Source organism: Oryzias latipes, chromosome 22, assembly GCF_002234675.1.
Source record: "Oryzias latipes chromosome 22, ASM223467v1".
In the NCBI taxonomy this organism is placed as follows: Eukaryota; Metazoa; Chordata; class Actinopteri; order Beloniformes; family Adrianichthyidae; genus Oryzias; species Oryzias latipes.
In genome coordinates this window covers 28,319,950-28,347,408 of record NC_019880.2, presented here as the reverse complement: position 1 = coordinate 28,347,408, position 27,459 = coordinate 28,319,950, and the positions used below count along the sequence as shown (strand labels likewise).

The window sequence follows — 27,459 nt, the reverse complement described above, 5'->3', positions numbered from 1 at the left end:
CTGACCAAAAATATAAACACAACACTTTTGTTATTGCTCCCATTTTTTATGGTATGAACTCAAAGATGTGAAACATTTTCCACATACACAAAATAAGCAGTTCTCTGAAATATTGTTCACAAATCTGTCTAAATCTGTGATAGTGAGCACTTCTCCTTTGCCAAGACAATCCATCCCACCTCACAGGTGTGCCATATCAAGATGCTGATTAGACAGCAGGATTATTATTAAAAAATAAATAAGCATTTTGTCTGCATAGATGGAGGAGCTTGTGCAGCACCACTTGTTTCTGCTGTTGCACATGGCTTTTTGTTCACACCATCAAAACCCCACCATTCCACCGGAAAACCCCAGACCTCCATCAGTGTCTTTCCCGGGAGCTTGCTCCAGGCATGAGGGGGCAGAGTGTCGCTTCATGTCAGCCTAGAAATGTCACATAATCTCCAACATACACGCATCTGCTACCTCACACAGTCTTCCTTCCCTGCTCCTTCACCCTCTGCACTTTGTCTCCATCAGCTGCAGTAGAAGGAGAAGTAAATTAGAGAGATGAGGGTGTCTGATTGTGTGTGTGTTTAACTGCTGTATGTGTGCATGAGTGTAACAGCTTGTGGGGATTTTGTATGCATGGTGAAGGCTGCAAAGCTTCTGCGTTGCAGCTGAGCCTCACTGGTGGCTGGGAAGCCTTGAGGCCTGCCTTACACTGCTCTGGGGCACAAAGAAGAAGGTGATTATCTCATAGCTCCCAGCCATTCAGCTCCAACAAAGACAAAGGAAGCTCCAACTAACTAAACAGTTGCAAAAGTAAACACAAACTAGCGTGCCCTTGTCTCCGTTCTTAAGCTCGTGTCAAAGATCTATGGAGGACACACAAAAGATTTAGAAAAAAACCTGTGATTTATTTTTGTTTTTAGATAAAGATTTAATGATTCAGGTGTTTTAATGGGGATGTTGGAACCATATAAAGTTCAGTGGGAATGTTATTCTTCCTGGTATTCTTTAAAGACCCACTTTGAAATATTTTGGCATTTTTTATTATGTTCTTCTTGTGGCATTTTTCTGATGATGAGGGACGTACATAAAGAAAATCACGTGTAAAATTACATTTCTGAGTATTTCTTTATTCAAATCACTGTGAAATAGGAGCAGGCAAAAAATTTGGCGTTTGAAATTGATCTTATTTATGACAAAAAATATGCTGGACCACAAGCAGAGCAGGGACTCTGCTCCATTCCTATGCATCCACTTGCAGACGCCTAGATCCGTGTACGTCTTAGTTTTCCTCATCCAAGCTAGCATCTGGATCAAAGCTCTACGGTAGGATAGCTCCAATATTGCTTGCCATTTTTGTTTTACCAATATTAATATTAGATTGGGTTTGAGAGGTTGCAAGCTAAGCCGGAGAGGGTGTAAATAGAGAGCTCTCAGTAATGGGGGGGGGGGGGTGACTCGCACAACTCATAGGTGAATATCTTATAAACTATTGCTGCTGTGCTGAAACTGGTTGAGTCTGAATTCCTCCACAACATAGTGCATATATATAGTGCTTTCGACAATTTGTCAAGGATTATGAATCTACAGTTGCAAAACCAGTGCCCTAGAAATTTCCCAGAATGCTCTGCAAAAAAAAAAAACAATGTGCAATAATTCTGTAATAATAGTAATAGTAATAATAGTCTTTGTAGAATATTCATATTTGCAGTTTAAAAAATAAAGTAACAAGCAAAGTGTCTGAATTGCTTTTAAAAGCCAGGGCACTAGACAGTCCTGCAAATTATAATATTTAAGTAAATCATGTTCTTCACAATAGAGTCTCCAAGACTGTATGGTCTCCAGTGATATTTTTCAGACAGGGCTTATGTTGTCACCTGCCATTTGAGTGGCACTTGAACAGCCTTTTAATTTCAGGATTTGGGATCTAGTGTGTGTTCGGCTGTGTTTATCCTAGATGTGGAAAAAAACTGCAAGAGCCTTTCTTTGTTGGGAGCAGCTCTTTTGGCAGCTGATAGCTGCACACACCTGGATGTGCATGCTTGCCCAGATGGAGGCTAGCATGGAGGCAGCTGGTGTGATGTCCCCTGGGTACTGTTGTCACCAGAGGAGAGCCGGGTGGAAGATATGAACCTATCCATCTATATATCTATCTATCTGAATATCTATCTATCTGTGTGCCATCCCCTTTATCTGAGTGTGGCTCCCTGTGTGCGCCTCACGACTCCTTCGGAGTGCCAACACCTCATTAGTACAATATGCTAATGAACTGGCGGCGGGCCAGAGGGTCAGAGCACAAACTGGAGACAGAATAATGGCACAATGGTGCATCTTTGCTCAGTCTGTGTTTGTGTGTGGCCTCAAACGCCTGCCCACATAATGTGCATTTAACTGTCAGTGATGCGTCCGTACTCCAGAGACGCCGTACAGACGTATATGGTTCTGTACTGCCAGCTTCTGAAAAACCATAATCTGTTTTTTTTCCCCCAAAACCATTTGTGGAAGCGTTAAGAAACCTCCCCCGTTGCTTTTGTTAATTGTCACAGACCAGTGTGTTCTGTCAGACGGACACAATTTTTCGCTAAAACGTTCATTTCTTGAAGATCCGGACAAAAGACTTTTCAAAGAGGTAGATGGAGATAAAGGACATCGGTGCAGAAAGCTCAAGACCAAGTAAACCTGACAAATGAGCGGTTACAGGGAAAATATATACACAGCATACAAGTGGGGTTTTTTCACTTGTACATCACTAAAGTGATTCAAAATTATAAAAGGGAGATTCTGGTTTACCTGTCATTTTTAAAATGTAGGCTTCAGAGGTGAATTGATAAATAATAAAAGTTAAACTTTTATGTCAGTTTTACATTTTTTTTTATATTCCTAACTTCAGAGTGCAGCATAAAGAGGCTTTTCTCCTTTCTTTTTTTGGACATCACATTTTTTTTCATTTTAATTCACGTTATAATAATTTTTTATTAAATAGATGTGAAAAATAAATTAATTAAAAGAAGAAAGAATGTTATTTTAAGTTGGTGTCTATTTAACCTTATTGAATTTTCTCAAAAGAAAACATAACTTTTATGGAGCCCATGACGTGATATTGGAGAAAAAAATAATAAATTTGTTCCCAAGAAATAATTATTAGTTCCTATGAAATAATATTTCGTTCCCACAAAATAATTAATTTGTTCCCACAGACTAATAATTGATGTGATAAGTCTTTCTTGGACATGGATGTGAGTAATACTTGGATTTCCAGCAGATACCTTCACATTTTTGTCTGTGTATATCTCATTACAATCCATAGAAGACACAGAGGATGTTTAGAGATTGGATTTATTTATTTTAAAAAGCTCTAAAAAAGCATCAGTAATCACATCTCCACGTCTGGGTTCATGAGATCATTCACAGACTCTCCATCCTGCCCCGAAGCCGCTTTCCGCTGCTACTTCCATGTCTCTAATTCAAGAGGGGAAAAATACAAACAAGAATCAGACTAGGGGATCTTGCTCAGCTGCCCGGCATTGCGTGCTCCAGCCGGAGCTGGAGCGCGGCAGTGGAGCAAGCTGCCAGAGCTCACACTGCCACTCCGGCGGCAGACAGTGGCTCTCTCTCTGTCGTCTAGCCAGCTGCCCAGAGTAGCGATCACCTTGCTATAGTCAATGGAAACATCAATGATACAATGGGAAAATATATTTAATGAACCAGTTATCTTGTTTGACACCAGAAATGTGAAGGTGTGTGTTGTAAATCCAAGTATTGCTCTCATCCGTGTTTATAAATCACTTATCACATGAATTATTATTTCATGGGAACCGATTAATTATTTCACGGGAATGACTAATTAATTATTTTTTAAACCATGGGCTCCGTAAACTTTCAAAAGACACATTTAAATCTAATCTCTTTATATTTAAAATAATTTACATGTTTGTACACATATTTACATATTTTAACATTAAAGTTAAAAATATTGCAGCGATAGAAGTAGTTAAGGACTCCTCTGAATTGAATGCGTTAAGTAGGGGCTGGGTATCACCAACAATTTCCAGAATGGATTCGATCGATATGATTTATGTTTATTTATTTATTTATTTATTTATTTATTTATTTATTTATTTATTTATTTATTTATGTATTTATTTATTTATTTATTTATTTATTTATTTATTTATTTATTTATTTATTCTTTCTCGATTTGATTCGATTTAATTTTGAATTTACATGGTTTATACATTTAGACATATTTGTATAGAAATACAATGATTATTTATGTTTACTTATGTTTAAGATATTTAAATTAATCTAATACAGTTTACATACTGTAAAATTGTAAAAAGGAGAAGCTCCAACAAAAATGTGCTTATCATTATGTTGTGAGTATATAAAGCTGTTTAATTATTCAGTAATATATGTTTAGGTCAAATAAGCATTAGCATTAGCCGTCCTTTGAATCTATTATACAGTAGCATGAAGCTAGTAGATTTTTTGCTTTACTGCTGTTTTGCGTTAGGTCACTGGAAAATGAAAGGCATAAAAGATCCATCTCTAATTTCATGGATCAATTATGGATCTATTAAGATTGGATCGATTCAGATCAATTAATTGATTTTATCAACCCAGCCCAAGTGTTTGGTCTAAATTCTGCCAGAAGGTTCCAGATTCAGTTCACTTCTGTCCAGTGATATTGACTATCTAAGTTCATGGGTTAAACTCGCATCTCCTTCACTGCTCAGCAAATTCTATGCTCACTGCATGTCCAAAAATGTGTGCCCCAGACACGTTTAGGAAGAGCACCACCAAATGTTTTTAGCTTGATTGCTACATTGAGCAATGTCTAGGTGTATTTCTGATTTATAATGCATAGACGACACAGAGGAGGTTGAGAGAGCTAGCTTATTTATTTTGAAAAGCTCTACAAAATTGTTATCATGTCTCCATGTCTGGATTCCTGAGATCATTCAGAGATTCTCCCATTACAGTGAGCTTCACTCCTGCTGGGAGGGCTGTGTCTCTTTTCGTCTCTCAGTGACCTAGTTTGAATGGTTGCTGTCCCACATTAACCAAGGGGGGAAAAATAAAAACAAGAATAAAACTAGGGGAGTGTTTTTATTATTGTCTTGACAAAAATAAGAAATTCATCATAAAGTTAAGGAGGCCCAAACAGGCAGCCTCCCCAAGTCGCAGTAGCTCTCTGTTTGGCCATGAGCTTGCCTCCCAAGGGCCGGGGTAGTGTGCATGATCTCTTCATTTCCATGAACCCTGCTATAGACTGTCCTAGTGCAGTCACTTTGCATCCGAAGGCTACATGCTACGTGTCCCATCGTGCATCACGTTTTCCCCATAATGCATCTCGACCAATCACTGTGTCCCTATGACTGTAGTGTAACAACAAGACAAATGATTGGCTGGTTGTGATGCGTGATGCATGATGGGATATGTAGCCTACTAGCCTTCAGATGTAAAGTGACTGCTGACGAGTATGATGCTTTTGTAGAGCTTTTTAAAATAAATAAATCTGATCTCTAAACATCCTCCGTGTCTTCCATGCAATGTAATGAGACACACAGACAGAAATGTGAAGGTATCTTCTGTGAATCCAACTATTGTTCACATCCGTATTTATGAAGCTAGGAGCTATGTCCTACCAGACATAGCGAAGCAGCAATCCGTGTTTATGAATGACTTATGAAGTAAATAATTTCTTCGTTGCACGAATTAATTAATGCGTTGGAAAGGAATATTATTTTGTGGGAAGATACAATTTCGATCGCACAACCTAATTATTTCGTGCGAACTAGATATCAATTTGTGGGAACAAGATATATTTCATTTTTTTAATGTCAGGACACGGGCTCCATAATATTGAGCACTGTTGTCTGGGAAATATTTTAGAAAAAATCCTTGCAGGGAAGACATGCTCTTTGAGACATGGAATTATTGTGGTGGTGCAAGAATGATTCCTTTCACCAAGTTCAATCAGATTCTCAAAGAAATCAGTGCTTCCTTGATCAAGTGGCCTGCTGCACATCTCCAGCTGTCTGCCAGGTGAGGGAGGTGTGTGTCTCTGCCTTGAAGCTGAAGATTTAAATCATTCAGCTTTTCAAAAATTTTGCTGAGTAAGGCCAGTTTCATCAGAAACTAATCATCAATAAACTTGTTAGCAATGTCATACATATTTTCGTCTTCCAAAAATACCCAGGTTTCTTCTCTGAGCTCTAAAACACGAGACAAAACTTTTCTTCAAGAGAGCCACCTGGCCTCGCCGTGGAACACCACGGCTGAGTGTTTTTTTCCCATCTCTTCACAAAGTGTGGAGAACAGCCATGCTTTTAGGGTTCTTGTTTTGTACAAAATGCATCAACATCCGAGCGGCATTACCGTTTTTTAAATACATCAAAACAGACGTTAACAACAAATATAAGTCTTCAGATGTCACAGTGAGGATTAGGTTATTATTAGTGATGTAAGAACTGCAGATACGCAGCGCGGTTTATGCTCCGCTGCAAAAACAATTCCAACGTCCAAAAATTTGTCTGCCCCCACTTCCCAGCCTTGTCCCACCGGGTGATCCGCGTGAGCCATGTCAGCTTTGCACACAAGACAACAGGTCTACCTTTTATATTCATGAACAGATAATCTGCCTCCCATGTTGTCTTGAAAGCTCCTGTTGTTCATCTTTCTTTTGGCCATTTTTATGGGTGATATTAATTTGTCTGGAGACTGGAGCATGGCTGTCAATGACTGTCAACAGAAAAAAGAACCACTTTGACTGCGCCCCAACGTACTTGCAAAGCATTGTGGGATTGGTAGTATTAGTGGTACAGTATATACCACGGGCCAGCTCTAATGAACATTTGATATGATCTCAGGGGCCATTTATATTTACCCTGCCAATGGCCTGCAGGCCTGATTTTGACACATGTGGTTTAGGGGGTCCCTACGTTGTTTAAACCAAATAAAAATGATGAACGTTCTTTTTTTTAATTGAATCACACTTTAGCAGAGGGAACATATTAGACAAACACGTAAAATGAAAATCACAAGACAATAAAGGAGAACAATAGGCCAAAAATGAAACTTGTCAAACTTTATTAAAAACTTAACATTAAATTAAATATTCCTGTTGGAACATTTTTTCCTGCATCTCTTCATAATTTAACTTAAAATATCTCGATCACCTGTGTGATGTGAGTTACTTTGCATTAAGCGATTTTGGTGTTACTGTAGCATTTCTGAATCCTGTCCTTATTATGACTTTGATCAAATAAATAAAAAAAATTACTGAGAAATTTCAATGTTATTAACAATAAAAATCATAACGTAATAGAGAAATTTAGAAAATGATTACATCACATTACTGGAAATAACAGAAATGATCATGGTATATATTTTTCAATAGAAATTCCTAATGTAAACTATAAAGGAATTCTTTTAATACTTACGGGAGAAAACATAACAGAGCAGAAAAATCCCAGAGAGAACGTAAGAACAGTTTGTACCACAACAGCAAAACCCAAATATAAAGTTGATGCCAAAGCTAAACAGAGGAAACAAGCTAAACACCAGAGTTCTTTTCTCAGAATCTATGCGATCAGCAGTCAATCATAAAACTCCGCCCCCTCATAAAGCAAAAGTAAATGTTGTTTGTTTAAAAACTACAAATTTAGAAAAAAATTCACTCCCCCCAGAGTTGTCATGAATCAAAGTCTAAGCATCAGGCAGCATTGTGACGTGTCAAGACAGACGGATGTGGTGAACAAAATCCATAATATAACTTTCTTTAGTATTAGAAAATGAAAAAAACTGAAATAATCGAAGTTAGTGTATGCATTTTTTTTCTGTCTGCGGCCCGGAACCAAGTGGCCGACGGTCCGGTGCCGGTCCCTGGCCCAAGGATTGGGGACCACCGGCGTAAAGATTGGTGTTTTGGCCATCAAAAATACCAGTTTTTACACTCAAGCATCAAATTTGCCGTGCAGTGAAGGAGAGGAGGTTGATGCCTCTTAAATAAATTAATGTTTGTTTTCTTCTCACACTTCAACATCTCCTTCTCTTTCTTCGGACTTTGACAGTTAACACATTTTAAAAGTGAAATCTATTAATAAGGCAATGACTGTAAATCTGGCATTAATAAGCATCATATGAATATGCATTCCTGTCACTTTCCATCTTTGAAAATGTAATTTTATATTAAAATAAATAATTAGCAAGTTCTTACTGTCACTTGGCAACCCCTTAGCAGAATTTTTCATTGTAATTCTTTCAACTGTACTTTTAGGTAAGTGAGTGTGTCAGGACTAGTTAGCCCTCTGGCTGTCACTTCCTGTTTTATTTTGAAGTCCTGTCTTTTCTGTCTTCATTTCCAGTTCCTGCTGTGTCCGCTGCTTCCTCCCTAATGTGCTCCAGCTGTGCCTCATTGTCTTCTCTATTTAAGCAGTGCTTTTTCTCAAGCCAGTGCCAGATTGTCTTTCTTTCACTGTGAGCAATCCAGCCTTAATCTCTCCAGAGTTCTTAGAGCTTTCTGTTCCTGAATCATTCCTCTTTTGGATGGCCTCCTGAACTTATATTAAAGACTCTGATTCTGCCACTCCCTGACTCCACCATTGTGTCCGCCTGAGCTGCACCTGATAGAGTGTTTTTGTTAAAAACAAACATAAACACAAAATAGATTATGGAGCTTCAGCTGCATGAGTCCACATTTCCCCAACCTTTTTTGTGTGTTGTTTTTAAGCTGTTCTGTTCATTGTAACATAAACCAATGATCACACACCCTTTTTCACATTCACCACTTCTGTTTCCTCTGTGTCACTTTGGTTTCCTCCACCTCTAAGTTTCCTTGTTATTGTTCATGTGTTTATTTTGTCCATCCGTAAAAAGAAGCCATTATTTCTCCCCCCCCAGGCAAGATACGACGATGGCCTCGGAGGGAAAATACTCCAGCACAGCTTTACTCAGGACAGACCCAGGCTTGTCTTCAAGACAAACAGCGACATGCTTGTAAGGATTACAACTGTTTAACTCAAGATAGGTGCAGCTTTAAGTCCTCTGCACAAAAATGTCTTCAATTTCTTTCTATTTAAAAGTTTTACTTATTTTATGGGTTCATTTTTGTTTGTATTTTGGCACTACTGTATTTAAAAACTGTAAAACACCAAACGGCAAAAGGAATCTGCAAACATTGTAGTTTTTCTTAATTTTTGTTTTGTTTTTTAAATTCATTGTAAACAATCAGTTTCTGGGTTTTTCAAAATCATTAAAAAATGGAATTTATGTAACAAATGTTAATAGTAACAACATGAGAGCAAATCCTACAATAGAAAAAGCAGTTTTAATTTTAAAAAAAAACAATATAAATCGGATATGACTGTAAACTCTGACGTTCACTGGTTGTTTTTGTTTTGAATGCATTAGTGCAAACTTCTAATTCTAAAACTTCTGTGAAGCCTAGGGTAAAATAAAGTATCAGGATTTATCTTCTTCAATGTTTCCTGGTCAGTTTAAAAGAGTCCCATTAGTTTAACAATTTTTTAAAGTGTTTAAGAAGTTATATGAATTATGTAAGATACATTTCAGACTGTAAAATAAATTAATAAAAAAATGTATTTATCCTCTAACCTTTTTCATTATGTTTTTAAAAAGTGATGGAAATCAAAAATGCTTCAATTTTGACTATGTCCTAACTTTCAAACGTAAAATATTAAAGTTACAATCTAATGGCAGTAAACACTCATCTATTACATTATAATTGTTGGATAAGACTAAATTGTTTGGGTCTCAGTGTCATCCCTGGTGGGGTTCAAGTGTCTCTCTGTACAAATATGTTGGTCAGGAGGCAGATGGAGCTTGTGAGTGGTTCTGCATGTTTTGCTATATTTGTACTTTTGTTTAAAGGTCTTACATTAGATTTTCTTTTACCAGCTCTTCATACACTGTTTTTTATTTCAACACATTTTTCTTCTGAATTCACATTACATTATTATAAATTTGCTTTTCTTCCCCAACAGAATATAGTATCCAATATATCTACTTTATTTTCAAAAGCGGATTTTTTTATTTCAGCTTTTGCAATGGTATGTGGTAAGTGTGGTAAGTTGGTGACAATCCCAAACTCTTTGTTGCAATAACTTTGAACAGAATCGGCCCCTGGTTTAGGGCCTACTTTTTAAATTCCTCTTTGGTGCTCTTAAAGCTTGTAGTGAAATAGACAAAGCAAACAAATAATAATAATAATAATAATAATAATAATAATAATAATAATAATAATAATAATAATGGATTAGATTTATCTGCGCTTTTTCTTGGTGCTCAAAGAACTTACATTGTGTCCATTATTCATTCACTCCTCATTCATACTTGGTGGTAACTACTAATGTAGCCTCAGCTGCCCTGGGGCAGACTGACAGATTCAAATTCCCTAAAAATCCAATCTATATGTTTTTGGAGTGAAGAAAATTGAAATTTTAACCACAAACTTTTAGAATTTTGCATTTGCAAAAGTTCTGCCTTGCAGCATCAAATACTCTAATCCAAAGGAAAGTGTCAACATTATACCTGGGGGCTGTAACCTGAGGCTCAACCCTCCACTGTGACTAGAAATTTGAATAAATATTATTCATATTAACAATCTGTGCTGCACAATAGCATAGTTGCTGTCAAAAAAATAGAAAATGTCATGTTTGATTTGTTTTTCTGGCATTTTAATTTCAAGTAAATCTGCTGCAGGAGGATCTTATTTGACACAGAGTGTATTTTACTTTGAAAGGAACTTTTACATGTTGCTGTTGAAAGTAAAGAAGTTAAGTTGTTATGTATAGAAGAATATAACACTTTTATAATTCAAATGTTAAAATTTTAACTTTAAAATGCTACATTGTCTCAATTGTAATAATGGCCACATAGACATAAATAAAGTTTATTTTTCTTTAAGGTTAAGTGGGATTTGAAAATTCTCTCTGAGAAATAAATGACTCTTTTGGTTTTAAAGGATGCAGACCCCTAACATTATTCTCTTATAACCCCCCCCCCCCCCCCCCCCCCCTAAAAAAAGATGTCTTGTGACAATCTGGTTTATTCCCAAGTGTTTACATGTAATAAAGCAGCAGTGTGACGGGAGTCACAAGAGCCATGCAGGAGCACAAACGACCTACAACGGTTACACTAGGGATGTGACGCACATTGCTGAATAAACACGTTTAGCCCATGGTGTTCACTACTGTTTCTTCTTCTTCTTCTTTACCTTTTGGCTTTTCCTCTCAAGGGTCCCACAGCGGATCAGCTTCCTCCATCTTACCCTGTCTTCTGCATCCTCTCCTCTAACACCAGCTACCTTCATGTCTTCAATCACTGCGTCCATAAATCTCCTCTTTGGTCTTCCTCTAGAACTCTTGCCTGGCAGCTCTGGACTCAGCATCTACCAATGTATTCACTATCTCCCCTCTGGACATGTCCAAACAATCTCAGTCTGGCCTCTCTGACTTCATCTCCACAACATCTAACATGTGCTCTCCCTCTTATGTATTCATTCCTGATCCATCCTGGTCACTCCTAAAGAGAACATCAGTATCTTTATCTCTGCAACCTGCAGCTCTTGCTTCCTGTCTTTTCGTCATTGCCACTGTCTCAAGGCCAAACAACATGGCTGGTCTCACCACAGTTTTCTACACCTTTCCTTTCATTTGAGCTGAAACTCTGAAAATCACAGCTGACACTTTTCTCCACCTGCCTGCACTTGCTAATTCCCTTCTTTTCCACACTCTCCTTTACCCTGGACATTAGATACTTAAAATCCTCCACCTTCTTTATCCCTTCTCGCTGTAATCTCGCTCTTTCAAATTCACTTCATCTATTTCTCAGGGACAATGCACATTACAACATGGAATTAGCAGAATTAGCCCAATGGCTATTTTCCATCTGTTGTCCCGGTCAGATGTTAAAATTGTCAACCTAAAAAGCTAAAAACAACAAATAAAAACACAATCTATAGTATCAAAAAAAATAATATACTGGGTACAATAAAAATACAATTATAAAACGACCAATTTAAATACCTATTGATAAAAAATACATACATTGCAAACGTTTAAAATTAATATAAAAAAACACAATTGCAGATTGTGCAAAGGGGGAGAGTCATATTAAAATTCAATGTGAACAAATGTGCTGTGGTAATAGCCCGTTTTTGATGTACCTTTTAAACAGATTGAATATAGAAGCTTCCCTAACACTTTGTGGGACAGTATTCCAGTCTTACGTTGCTGTTACTGAGACGGTGCTATGACTGAAGGGACTTCTCCACAGAGGAATTATGCAGTGTCCTCTTCCCAACCCTCGTGTCACTCTTTGCGAGGTAGTTCTTATTTGAACAAACGGGTTAAGAGGAGGGGAAGACAAACCATGAATGATTTTATAAAACAGATAGTTTTCTTCCACTTGTGTCCCTCTCATTCACACACATGTACTCAGTCTTGCTGCGACTAACTTTCGTTCCTCTCCTTTCCAAAGCAAACCTTCACAACTCTAGCTTATCCTCCACCTGTTTCCCGATCTTGCTACAAATCGCAAGGTTGTCTGCAAACATCATAGTCCATGGTGATTCCGTTCTAACCTCATCTGTCAGCCTGTCCATCACCATTGCAAACAGGAAAATGTTTAGAACTGATTCTTGATGTAATCCCATTTCTACCACTCCTCTGTCTCCCCTGCAGCAGACTTTACCACTGTCTTACAGCCCTCACTCATACATGTTCTACATGTCTCTAACTTACTTTTCTGTCACTCCAGACTTCCTCATACAATACCACAGTTCCTCTCTGGGCACCCTGTCATAAGCTTTCTTCAGATCTACAAAGACACATAGTGTAGCTCTCCCTGTCCTTTGCTTCACTTGTTTTTTATCAACATCCTCAAAGCAAATATTGCATCTGCAGTGCCCTTTCTTGGCATGAAACCATACTGCTGCTCACAAATGTTCACTTCTGCTCTTAGTCTAGCTTCCGGTATTCTTTCCCATACCTTCATTGTATGACGTATCAGCTTTATACCCTTTGTAGTTGCCACAACTATGCACATGTCCCTCATTCTTAAAAATAGGCACCATTTCCCTAGGCATCCTCTTGCCACCTAAAAATACTGTTGGAACAACCCAGTCAAAACCTGCACTGACATCTCTCCTTGACACTTCCATACCTCCACAGGTACATAAACAGGACCAAGTGCTTTCACACTTCTCATCCTTGTCCGTCCCCCCTTCACCCTATTGATCTTTGTTACTTACTGCTCCACAACAGAAGCTTCTTTTATTCTTTGTTCACTCTTATTTTCTTCATTCAACTCTTCAAAGTTTTCTTTCCATCTTTCTATTACACTACTGACACCTGTCACTACATTACCATCCCATTCCCTATCCTTAACCACCCCAACCTGCTGCATGTCCTTTTTTATCTTAGTCTCTCTGCATGGCTTGCTAACCTGTATAGGTCAGTTTCTTACTCTTTTACTACCCATCCCAGCATACAAGTTATCATAAGCCCCTTGTTTGGCCTTTGACACCTCTACTTTCACCTTAAACTGCATCTCCCTGTACTCCTGTCTACTCTCCTCTGTGTCCTTTTTTTCTTTCTACTGTTTGTTTGCGCACATCCACCACCTACAATTGGAAGAGGCTTGGTTTGAAATGTCAGAGCGAGGCAAATCTCTTGAATCTTGCTGCAGGCTTTTTCTTTCACAGCACTATTCCAATATATAAAAGACTTTATGTCAAATCATTTTGGCTGTGCACAAACTGCAATAATTCATTTCTCCTCCATGATCAATTTTCAAACAACTGGCGCTTTTATAAACTAAAATGGACACTCCATATTTCACAACAAAATCTGAGTACCTGATTGGTCAAAATTTAAACTGGTTTAACTTTCAACAAGCGTCCACTGGCTGCCCATTTTGTACGCAGAGCCCAAAGGCGGTCAGAGAAACTTGCATAGCGTAGCGTTAACGCAAGAGCTTTGAAGGCAGAAACCCGCTATGTGAAAGCGTGGTTCCACTTTTTATAGAAAGTGTCTACTTGAACGCGCTTTGCAGAGGGCAGTGTGAATGTGGCTTTAGACCTTGCTATTTTTGGAAGCCTTTTCATAGAACGCCTCTCCAGACACTACTATGTTCAACATCTCTTAACCCTCTATCTCTCATCATTTTTCCCTTCATTATCCAAATCCTTAAAAAAATCCTCTGCAACCTCTTTTTCCTCCTTTCATCAATTCCTGACCATCATTTCCTCTGTTGCCTCAATATACTACTTTAAAAAAAAGATCATTCTGATTAGAAACTGATCTTCATCACTGCTTCCTGGGCTCGCTGGGGGGATAGCATATGTTTAGAAACACAGTTAACTTTTGAAGTGCAGAACATTTAAGCTGCCATCGTTGGTTCGTTTGGCACGATGGAAACAAATGACCGTAATTACATCTAACTGCAAACATCTGTGTGCAGGAGTGAAGAGAGAGCGCGAGGACCAGGAAAGCACAACTCCATTAGTGTAATGTGCAGTGAAATCTCACTCACGACGTACAAAGTCGTTAAGTGCTTTCCATCTGTCTCTCTGAGATGGGGCAAATCTCAGCACATTTATAATTCAAAATATCCTGGACTTATCATTATCAAACTCAACTTATGATGGGACCTTCCTGACTTTTACTCAGTCGCGCCTCATTGAGTTAGCTTGACCAAATGAGCAGTTAAAACGTGTACAGTTTATCTGAATACGTCCAGCACAATGTGAAGGAGTCCAGCAGAGTCTGATTCTTTCTTATATGGCCACTAGTGCTCTCCAGCTTCTTCTTTGTGACTTTAAACTTTTATCTTCTCCCTGCATGCCTCTTAAAACAGCCCACCTTGTGTAAAACATGCAGATTTAAAGCTTGTAATGTATGCAAAGAACCAGATGTTTTGCGCATGAAGCATCTGCAGGACAGCAAGCTTTATGTTCTTTTGAAATATCAGCCAGAGCTGCGCTGGATCTGCCTCAACAGCCTGGTCCACCGTCTTTCAGCTGCTGCCAGGCGTGTCCCTGCCAAGTAAACTGATGTTGCTATGCAGTTTGGAAAAAGACTTTATCCACCTTCCAGTTGCATCCCTCAACTTATTAACATTCAGCAAGACGGGGGTGGGGGCTGGAGTGAAGGGTCTTTGTGATAGATGGATGTCGCTGGAAGGTCTGACAACTGATTAATACCTTAATTATCTGCAGTGAGGACCTGCAACTCCTCCCAGGCCTGACAGAGAGCTGTGTGTGGCCTTACGAATAGCGCCATGTTCAGGGCTCGCCCACCACTATCTACTCTGCCAGGGTCACATTCATTTTCCTTCCAGAAGAAATATGTGCTTTTTTTTACTCAGTAAAGGCGTAAAACAGTGATGAAAGAGTGTAGTACGGTTTTCATGAGAAATGTACAGAGACTAAGACAGACGTTAGACATTTAGAAAAACTTTAGGTTTGATGTCTGCATGCAGGATAGAGCGTGTCTGAAAGAACATTTGATGCTTAAATAAAACTGGGAGTATTATTTCATCTGCCGTAGTCTTTGGAGTTCAATCCAAAAAAGGTACAACTACGCAATAAAGCCTCGTTTCCACTGAGCAGTCCAGTCCAGGCTGTATGCGTGACTGAAACTTTGTACCGTTTTTAATCCTTCTTGTGCAGATTCCAAAGTTACTTATAAAATGTTTACAGAAGCATGGTGCGTTCTGTCTGAATAGATGTACTGACTTTGTGAAAGTGGATGTGACTGCATGGGGATTTTTCGTGTGCTAAAAGGGAACAGTACAAAAGAAACAGCTGTGAGTACAAATAGAAAAAGGAGCTGCTTTGCCTTTATTTTTTAAAATAAAAACAAAAAAAACGGAATTTTTATTTGGGGACAGTAAGCGATGTTACATTGCTTTCCAACAAACTTTATCAGCACACACATACGATAAATATTATGATAATTGATTGTGTCCGACTGGCAGAAAACCACCTTCAGTCAGCAAATTAATAATTAGTCCTTTTTTATTTTGATGTAAATTTAATGTAATTGTAAATATAAAAATCACAAAATACAAATAATGAACAACAGCCTTTTCCTTATTGATGATATTCCTTGCTTGCAGAACTTTGTGCTACCAGGCATGAAAAGTGCAATATAAATAAAGGTTGTTTTGGTTTAAGTAGACAGGAAGGACTTTGCATTAAATTAATGTTTACTGACAATTGGTTCTTTGTTTTACAAAGCTTGTGGCTTTGTAAGTGCTTGTGCGCTCAATGCACTTGTCGATTATATATTCACTTGTAATTAATACTTGCTGATGGTGAGCTACTGATGTAGCCACAGCGGCCCTACGGCACGCTTGGTAAATGGCGTATACTTATGTAGCGCTTTTCTACCTTCTTCGAAGGCCCTAAGCGCTTTACAGTCACAGTCCCATTCACCCATGCACACACGCTTCTACAAAGGCGTGGCTTTGTGGAGGCCTCTGACCATCACCAGATTCATGCACATTCACACATCAGTGGAGCCACACTGGAGGCAGGGAGGGTGAAGTGTCTTGCCTTCGATCATTGGGCGACCTGCTGAACCACCTGAGCCACTGCCGCCCTATAATAAAACGATTCTGTACAGGCACAGTGGGAGAAAATGGTACAATCTCATTAGAAAATCACAAAGATGCAAAGTGAAGGAGTTTGAATGTACAAAAAATTGAATGAACACAAATAAAATGGTGATGCCTTTTTATTATGATCTAAAAGAAAGCACTGTGTGAAGAAATGCCAGACATCCATCCATCCATCCATCCATCTTATTCCGCTCATCCGGGACCGGCTCATCTTTGCAGTCCAAGTGAAAATGGAGGAACCTTGAGACGTTACCAGGCCAGCTGAGAGACAGTCTCTCCAGCGTTTCCTGGGTTTTTCCTGGGGCCTCCTTCCAGTGGCACATGCTTCCCTTCTCAGGGAGGCGTCCAGTAGGCATTCAAACCAGATGCCCGAGCCACCTCAACTGACTCATCTCGATGTGAAGTAGCAGCGGTAGCAGCTCCAAGCTCTCTCCGATGACCTAGCTTCTCACCCTATCTCTAAGGGAGTGCCCAGCCATTCTACGGAGGAAGCACATTTTAGTAGCTTTTATTCGAGACCTTGTTCTTTATTTCCTGACCCAGAGCTCATGACCTCAGGTGCGTATTGGAATGGAGATCGACCGGTAAATTGAAAGCTTTGCTTTCTGGCTCAGCTCTCTCTTTACCACAACAAACTGGTACAGCGACCACAAAATGGTTGACACTGCCGCCTTTCCAATGCGCCAGTCAATCTCACACTCCAATCTTCTCTCACTCGCAAACAGACTCAAAAATATACTCCTCCACTTGGGGCAGGAGCACTCCACCAACCAAGTGAGGGCAAACTACCTTTTTCCGGTGAGAAACATGACCTAAAACTTTTCTGTGCTGACCCTCATCCCAGCCGCTTCACACTCGGCCGTAAACCTGAAACATCATCCTCAGAGAGGAAATCACGTGGTCCCCAAACCAGACCTCCTTCTGCCCCTGGCTGCGGCTAGAAAGTCTGTCCATAAAGACTATGAACTGAGCCTGTAATAAAAGGCAGCCCTGCTGGAGTCCAACATGCACCGGGAACAGCTCTGACTTACTGTCGGTTTTGCAAACCAAGCTCCTGCTCCAGTCATACAAAGACCAGACAGCCCTCAGTAAGGCTGCCCGGACCTGATACACCCTACACACGCCTTCTCTAAATCCACAAAACACATATAGACTGGATGAGCAAACTCCCACGAGCCCTCCAGAACCCTAAAGAGGGTGTAGAGCTGGTCTGCTCTTCCACGACCAGAACGGAAACCAAATTGTTGTTCCTAGATCTGAGGTTTGACTATCAGATCGACTCTCTTCTCCAGTACCCTGGCATAAGCTTTCCCAGGGAGGTTGAGGAGTGCGATTCCTCAGTAGCTGGAATACACCCTCCTGCCCCTCTTCTTGAAAAGGGTAACCACCAACCCTGTCTGCCAGTCCAGTGGTACAGTATCTGACTGCCACACGATGCTGCAAAGACGTGTCAGCCAAGACACTCCTACAGCATCCAGAGAGTTGAGGTACTCAGGGTCTCAGATTTTATCCACCCTCGGTGCCTTGCCACCAAGGACCTCATTGAGAACCTTGGTGACTTTAGCTTGGGTGATGGACAACCCCACCCAAAGTCCTCAGGATTGGCTTCCTCAGGAGTGGTTGTGTCAGCAGAATTAAGGACATCCTCGAAGTATTCCTTCCATCTCCCATATTTCTTCTATCTCCCAACAATGTCCCCAGTTGAAGTCAACAGTTCCCCACCTGCATGGAAAACGGGACCTGCAGAAAACTGCTTTCCCCTCCTGAGGTATCGGACGGTTTTCCAGAATCTCTTCTAGGCCCACTGATAAGTCTTTCTCCATGGCCTCCCTGAACTCCTCCCAGGACCGTGTTTTTGCCTCCGCAACAGTCTGGGCCGCAGCTCGCTTAGACTACCGGTCCCTGTCAGCTGCCTCTGGAGTCCCACAAGCCGCTTGACGGCATTCCCTACTTCCGGTGTCCACCACCAGGTTCAGCAATTGCTGTCACAACAGGCACCAGAAACCTTGCGACCCAACAGCAGAAGAGAAAATAGAGGTGGAAAACATGTTCCACCCAGACTCGATGTCACTAAATCTCCCTTAGTACAGCGGCTTGCAAAAGTATTCACACCCATTAAACTTCTCCACATTTTCTTACATTATGACCACAAACTTAAATATATTTTTATTAGCAGGGTAGTTGAACGATTAACACAAAGTGGCACATACAGTAATTGTAGAGTGAAAATTAAATTAAACATGAGTTCAATAAGTTTTTTTAAATAAAAAACTGAATATTGCAGTGTTCAAAAGCATTTAGCCCCTCTGAGTCAATACTTTGTGGAACCTCCTTTTGCTGCAATTACAGCTGCAACTCTTTTGGAGTGTGTCTATACCAGCTTTGCACATCTAGACACTGAAATCCTTGCCCATTCTTCCTTGCAAAACAAATCAACTTGAGTCAGATTGGATGAAGAGCATTTGTGAACATCTGTTTTTAGATCTTCTCACAGATTCTCAATTGGATTTAGGACTGGACTTGGACTGGGCCATTCCAACACATGAATGCGTTTCATTTTAAACCATTCGATTGTAGCTTTGGCGTTATGTTTAGGGTTGTTGTCCTGCTGGAAGATGAATCTCCGCCCCAGTCTCAAGTGTTTCACAGACTTTAACAGGTTTTCCTCCAACAGTGCCCCATATTTGGCTCTATCCATCTTCATAATAATAATGTATTGGATTCATCTGCGCTTTTCAAGTCACTCAAAGCGCTTACATTGTGTCCATTATTCATTCACTCCTCATTCATACTTGGTGATGGTAAACTACTGTTGTAGCCACAGCTGCCCTGGGGCAGACTGACAGAGGTGTGGCTGCCAGTTCGCGCCTAAAGCCCCTCTGACCATCACCGGGACATTCATACACATTCAGACACCAGTGGAGCCACACTGGAGGCGGGGAGGGTGAAGTGTCTTGCCCAAGGACACAACGACAGTTGGCTGGGGGGAGCGGGGATCGAACCGCCGACTCTTCGATCGTTGGACGACCTGCTCTACCGCCTGAGCCACTGCCGCCCGTCCCTTCTTCTTCACATCAACTCTAACCAGATTGTCTGTCCCTGCTGAAGAGAGGCTGCCCCAGAGCATTATGCTGCCACCACCATGTTTGAAAATGGGTATAGTGTGTTCAGAGTGATGTACAGTGTTAGATTTCCGTCACACAGCGCTTGACATTTAGACTAAAAAGTTCAAATTTGGTCTCATCTGACCAAAGCACCTTCTTCCACATGTTTGCTGGGTCATTCACATGGCTTATGGCAAACTGCAAACAGAGCTTCTCATGGTTTTCTTTTAACAATGGCTTTCTTCTTGCCAATCTTTTATAAAGTCCAGATTCTTGTAACACTCTTCACTGTGATAGATCAAGAATGGTATAAAGTGTAAACGTTACCCAAAAAAATGTAAATTAAAATCAGAAAGACTTATACACAAGAAACTACACACTAAATAATTATTAACAGGTATGCATATTTTCAGATCGTATTTTTGGTTAAAAAATACTTCGACTTATGTATATAAATGAATATTTTTATACTAAATCAAAACATGCATGATGCAACAGGTTTTTATTCCACGCATCCAACTAGGATGTTTTATATTTTTGTTTGAACAAAATAGATAAGGAAAACAAAAAGTACAATACAATAAAAAGGGGTCAAATAGTTCAATTTATTCTAAACCTTTTAATGCTTAAAGGAAACTAATGAATTAATAACCCACCTAGAAACTGGACAGGTCATTGTGAAAACATTGTGAAATGCTAATAGGCAGTTATAGTAAAAAAAAAAAGGTGTTGTAACTGTTTTACTAAAATTAGAAAGAGTTTTTAGATTACAGTTCTTAAATTTTCTGTTTTGCAACTATTGTAAAGTTTAAAATGTTTATTTAGTTAGAAATCATATAGTTTCTCTTACATTATGTTTGTTATATGTACATTTTCCTGCAGGTGTGCGACTGGTGCAAACACATTCGTCACACTAAGGAGTATCTGGACTTTGGCGCTGGGGAGCGGAGGCTGCAGTTCTGCAGTGCCAAATGCCTCAACCAATACAAAATGGACATTTTCTATAAGGAAACGCAGGCTTCCCTGCCAGGAGCACTGTGTAACCCTGCACATGCAGCAGGTGGGGAGAGTAAGCCAGACTGCGGCGGAGGAGTACAACTGCTCACTCCTGAATCTTGGGGAGCACCATTGACTGACATTCGAAGTAAACCTCCATCACCTGGGGGGCCTTCCAGTATCTCAGCTTTGGCTCCTTCTATTTCCTCTGCCCCCTCACCTCCAGACATGGCTGGCGTTTGCTCTCCGTCCTCCACTTCAGCCAAAATTCTCACACCCAGACCCCACGAGAGCTCAGCACTTGTCCCCCCACCTGTTCCAAATTTGCACCCACCAGTCGGAGTTCCTTCTGGTAGCCCTCCCATGGTGATGACACCCAGAGGTCCCATGCCTCTCCCTCTTTTCATGGAGCATCAAATGATACAGCAGATCCGCCCACCATTTTTCCGTCCCTCTTCACACCCTGCAGGCCCAAACAGCCCTCTATCAAACCCCATTATCCCTGGTATTGGTCCACCTCCACCCAGCTTTGGTCCAACAGCAAGCTCTATGCATAGGCCTCTGCTGTCTCCACATGTCCACCCCTCATCCAGTGCCAATCCTGGTATGATCCCGCCACATCCTGGTCTCTCCATGACGGGGTTGCCTCCTTTCCCAGTAAACATGATGCCCAATGGACCTATTCCTTTGTCTCCAGTAATGAACTTTGGGATGCCATCCTTGGCCCCATTGGTACCTCCTCCAACTCTCTTGGTCCCCTACCCAGTAATTGTACCTCTTCCGGTCCCAATTCCTATCCCAATCCCAATCCCAATCAACTCCAAAACTTTCAAGGACCAACCAGAGAACAGCAACTTAGTCAGCAGGGCTCCTGAGTGCTCTGAAACCCCCGAGTCTCAATCTCTAGGATCCCCTGGAGGTAGCAGAGGGGAACAGAAAACAAGACTATCTGGTGGTGAGCATGTGTCTCCTTTGTCAGAGAGAGCTACAACAACAATAGTAGACTTAACTGGGAAAGCAGAGGACAGTTCAGGAAATATTGGTCTAACCGGTGGCCCTGGATTGACAAATGAAGTAATTGACCTAACCATGGGCCAAAGGCCCGGCCAACAGCAGGTAATTCAAAGGATACTACCTGGGGTCCACGTAAAAGTAGAAGGAGAGGCAGACTGTAAATCTCCACTGGCTGTTGGCTTGGAGGGCAATGGGAGGGATGAAGAAAAGGCAGAAAGAGAAGGGGAGGGTGCAAAACACAAACAAACTCTGGAATCAACAGCACCTCCTTCCAGAAACAATACACCTTTGAGCAAAGCTGATTCTCCAGTGAGCCAGCTCAGTTCCTGTATGCCCAATCTCGCCTTTCCACCTTTACCCTCCTCTATACGGTCCCAGTCCATAGTCCTGCCCCAGTGTCCTGTAAGCTCTACTGCAACATGTAATGTGATAGTTAATGGTACTGGATGGCGCTCATTTGTCAATCCTGCCTTTGAGTCTTGTCCAGACCGAAAAAGAGACCGGGTTGGAGGACAAAAGGAAGATGGCGATCGACCAGCCAATGGTGATTTGGAGTACGAGGCACTCAAAGAGAACAATTGCTCGGTCGGTGAATGGGAGATGGGAAAATGGGTTTCAGCACAAGACGAGAAAGTAGACACAGTGGAGGGCAAGCCAGATCCTGACACCAGCATGGAGGAGGGTGAGCATGCCTATACCCTGCCTCTGCTGTCAGCTGGAGGCTGTGTGGTCATCCAGCCTGTGCCAAAGCCTTCAGCTGAAAAGACTGCCATTCTGTCCTGCTCCATCAGCACTCCCCTGTCAGCAGCCGGAAGCCCGGAGTTGGAGCCACCGCTGAAGAGGAGGTGCCTGCGTATCCGCAATCAAAACAAATAAGGTGGGTTCATACGATCAAAGCCTTTGTCAGAATTTTGTAATTACATGGGTTTTTGACTCAATATGGCGTTTAAGCCTTGTGCTATCTTAGGCACTTTAACATTGGGAGTTGGGTCATCTAGACCCACTAGACAGTGCGCTGAACCTTTTTTCTTCAATAATTTGTGATCTTCACTGGTGTCCATGGATTACATGAAATCTTTCCACCTTTATCCACCTTTGTCATGGTAGGGAGAACACGTCAATGTAAGGGTGGGGTCATAGGATAGCACAAGAGTTGTGTCAGATTTTTCACAGATTTTAAGTTTTGCATTTCTGGCCCCATGATAAATTTTTCAAAGCCCTCTAGTTAAAACTACCCTACGGTTAGATATCGGCTGTCTGCAGGCAAAAAATGGGCAAACCAGTGTGGGGCACCTGGATGTTGTGCATGAAATAGCAAGTTTATAGACTGCTTAGTGAGCCTATAGAGCCCGATGTTCATATACATTTTTCTTTTGTGGGCCACAGGTCGTAACAAACATTTATTCAACACGCAATGGTAAGTAAGGGAGAAGTAGCTGAGACACAGGTGTGTTAAACAGACTTTCCATTTTTTCAACCCCATCTTGAATCTGCGCCCTTTGCAAGGAACCAATTAGTGCTATTCAAGTGATAAATGCTCCCTCCTGTGCAGTCTGACTGTTAGAAATCAGAAAATTGGTGTTGCTGTCATATGCATCACCTGAAGGTCATAACTGCGTGTGACTTGCATTTGACTTACGGATACTTCATGATACACTTACCACTCGTGCGACAGTTGTATGTTCTATTATCATGAATTCTCTTGAGGTAGCCAATCTAGTTATAAGGCATACCTGTGCTCCTATCTACAACCCTCCATGAGCCCAGGCAACCTAAAAACTACAGCACCCATATGAGCCTGTGTGTATATGAGCCGAATCCATTTGATAAACCTTTCAATGAAGCCAAAGCATTCTAAAGTACAAAACAAATACTGCCATTTAACCCTGTTGAAAGGCTTTTCAGCATCCAATGAAATAGCTGCCATGGGGGATTTACTATCCTTCACTCCCCACATAATGTCAATTAATCTTCTGATATTATTAGCAGAAGAAAAGAAATGTATAAAACCAACCAATAACAAGTAAGGATGAATAATGTCATTCTCACTGGAGTACCGATCAAACCTCAGGCAAAGCAAAATGCAGCTGGAGCTAGCATTGCTAATGCTAATAGCGCTAGCATTGCTAGTAGCTCTGAAACGGAGAGCGGTGGAGAGACTCTGGAACCCCAAGTGGAATCATTTCTCATGTCTAAAGGGATTTCCCTGGATCTCAACACCATCGCGAACTGCCACCCACTCCCCAGGAGAAAGGAGACAGATAAACCAGCGATCCTCATCATGTTTGTGAATCAAAAACACATGCTAGCTCCGATGAATCAACGTAAAAATCTGAAAGGATCTGGTGCTTATCTGAACTACCATCTGACCATAAGGAATGCTGAAATCGCCAAACATGCCAGGCTTCTCAGGAAGCGTAAGCAGATTGAGAACACTTGGGTTAAAAGCTGCAGGATTTACGTCAAACCACTCGGTCCACCACAGCCACCATCAAGAAGGCTCAGCAGCGTCTGCACTCTGTCGTCGTCTGCACGTCTGCGTCTGTCCTCAGGAAGAACAACATCAGCACCAACCTGCTGCTGACCTTCTACCAGTCATCCATCCAGACACTACTTACATACTGCATTACAGTTTGGTTCGGCAGCTGCACGGTCGCGAATAAGGAGAGACTGCAGAGAGTCGTAGAGACAGCTCAGAAGATCATCGGGCGCCCTCTCCCCACCCTGCCGGACCGCATGCTGCATCACTAGGGCTCAGAACATCATCAAGGACAGTTCACACACCGGCTCAGACCTGTTCGACCTGCTGCCCTCTGGGAGGCGCTACAGAGGCATCAGAAGCAAAACGAACAGACTAAAAAACAGCTTCTTTCCCAAGGCAATAACCATCCTCAATTCCAAAATGCACAGATAAAAATCTGTGCATTACGCAATTTTGCACACTAATTTCGGACATTCTTCATTACAGTTTATATTTTTAGACTTGTATATAATGATCTGTTTGTTTGATATTGTATTTCGTTGTTCCTTGCTATTCTTGCACTGAAATGGTGATTCCTCAATCTCATTGTTCTGATAGAACTATGTTGCCAATATTACTGGATGCAACAGCTGGCGTTAGGGACTGAGACACCAAGAAGAAATCTATTCTTTAGAATGACCCATGAGGAGGAGAGTAGAAAATATAGTCCCTTTAGGATGGATTTTGTAAACGCCAGATGTCCACAAGGGAGCATGCCTCAGACATTCCCCTCAGTGCTGTTATTGCCTTCGAGGTGCGTAAAAGTCTAGAGCTTCGGTCTAGGATCGGGTCCATTACTTCATTAAAATCTCTGCCTATGATAATTGAATAGTCACCCACCTCCAATAATTTATTTTCCAAATGCCCACAGAAATGAAGGATCATCCACATTGGGTGCATAGACATTAACCAGAATCACTTTGTTACCTTGTATGTCACATAACATTAATAACATTCTACCTGCTTCATTCTTACTCTGCTTTATGCATTGAAATTGTACCCATTTGTTAATTAATGTAGTCACTCCTTTACTTTTAGTACTCCCACTGTTTGAACCCACAAAGGTCACCCAACCAGTACAAAGGTTTTGTGATTCCTTAGGAGACAGATGTGTCTCTTGGATAAAACAAAGTCACATTTTTTAGATTTAATAAATGACAATATTTTCCTCCTTTTAACAGCGTTGTTAAGGCCCTTGACATTCCAGCTCATCAAGCTTAAATTATTCATACGTGAAAATGGAAGAGACAAATGAATCGGTTAGTTCAAAAGGGTCCCAAGTCCAAGAGGTTTGTTTTTCCAGGAAATGATTTTGATTACATAGCTTAAAGGGAGGCTACACCAAATGATTCATACTTTACCCAGATTTAGCACCAGTTCATAGGTTACAAATGCTATCATATGAAGCACCTCACTTTTATCATTTCAGAGGACTAGCAAACTAAAGTCTCTGGACTTGGGCCCTTCTTGAATTAAACAGGGGTGCTGCCATATTGGATAACTAGTGCTGCCAACTATGGGATAAAGCTAAACCCATCCAAGAGAGGCCCAAGTCCAGGAATTTGGCCCCTCTTGCACTCAATCCATTTTAAATGTCAAACATAGTCAATACATTACAATGGACTTGGGCCTTTTTTGCAGGATATATAATCAGATAGCTTTTCCCTTGAAGACCATAGAACATATAATATCGCTATTTTGAAATATTGTGGACTTGGGCCCCTTTTAAACTAACCGATTCAAATGTGAATTAAGTAATGCTATATCCCAATAAACAGCTGCATTGTGTTGGCATCAAAAAATAAAACAAGACCTTAAGAAACAATAAATTCCTGTCATAACAAAACTCAATAACGCCTGTGTAACGTGACAGCTACAGTTCCCTAACTGTGGTCCGTGAACATACACCTAACTTTAGCTGCTGCTAAGCGCTACACCCTCCCATACTGAAAGGCTAGAACAAGAACAGTATACAACCTTGAACCTAAACAGTATGAATATTAGAACATTCTCCCACTAATGCAGTGCTTCTCAAATAGTGGGGCAATGCGATGCCTGGGGGGGCGCGCAGTAGTGACGGTTTTAGGCACAGGTAATACGAGCAATTGTCCGGGGCGCAAATTTAATGGGGGGGGGGCGGGGTGACAGCGGCTCAGTGCTTGGAAAAAAATCTGTGCCACTGTTGGTTCACTATTATCTGTTATATCACAGAGTTTGTAACAGCCTGAAACTGTGAACTGCCGTCCCTGCAGCTGCTCCTGTCTCCTGTCACTGGGTGTGTGAGAATGAAAGGGGAGGGGTAGTGGTCTCAGGCTGCCAGGTGGACTGTCCCACGCGGAGAGCTGCAAGCGCTGCCTGGATTGTGCAACACAAGGATCTTCGGAGCCCTAGATCAGTGGTCCCCAACCTTTTTGTCACCACGGACCGGTACAACGCAAGGCACGTTTACCGCAGACCAGTGGGGGGGTGGGGGTGGGGGTTGAGGTCCAACGCAAGGTGTGTATCACGTGATGTTTGGTGTCGCGACTTTGACGTGTGTTAAGTGTGACGGATGTAACAGAGAGAATCCGGTCACTTTTCAAAATAAAACGTTTTTTTCGAAAAAAAAACAATAAAATGGAAATTAATTTTTCTTTCTGTGCGTCCCGCTGCCAAGTGTCCCGCGGCCCGGTACCGGTCCGCAGCCCGGTGGTTGGGGACCACTGCTTTAGATCACTCAGATCATGTTAATAATGTCATTCTTTAATAACTATTGTAGACATTTAGATGATGAGTCTTTCTTTTCCATATAAATATATTCATCGTCTGCCTGTCGTTTAGTTGGTGTCAGTATTTGTCATAAAGACGGCAGATAATGTAGTAAAACAGCTGCACTTTATGAGATCATAAATAAACAATCCATCATTTAGAAAAAAAATCAGCTCAATGTTTTTTTACCCATGTCTTCAAACAAAAAACGTTTAAAATATTGGTGCTGCTGTGTTAATGTTTCAGATCAATTTACATTTAATATTATTTATTAATTGAATAATTTTTCTTTTTTTTTTTTTTTCTAACTTGTCCTGTCCAACAGCTAGGCAGGCAGATGAGAGCTGAGGGCCTCTTGTGTTGGACATATTTTACTTTAACAAGAGGGGTTATTAATCTTCAGACAAACCAAAGGTGCGACTGAACAAACCCCTT

At 41.0% G+C, this 27,459-nt stretch overlaps 1 protein-coding gene across 2 annotated transcripts in view; it reads left to right on the top strand.

Moving 5' to 3' along the window:
• sobp (sine oculis binding protein homolog) overlaps positions 1-27,459 on the top strand; it is a 120,984-nt gene that overhangs the window by 86,063 nt on the left and 7,462 nt on the right. The window contains exons 5-6 of one of the 2 annotated variants that reach the window (XM_020713659.2): positions 20,628-22,437; positions 22,547-22,632. In XM_020713659.2, coding sequence (XP_020569318.1) covers positions 20,628-22,437; positions 22,547-22,593 — 1,857 coding nt within the window. In that variant the 3' untranslated portion in view covers positions 22,594-22,632. Of the gene's footprint in view, positions 1-20,627; positions 22,633-27,459 lie in introns of both variants that reach the window. The other variant, XM_011490823.3, reaches the window with a different exon arrangement.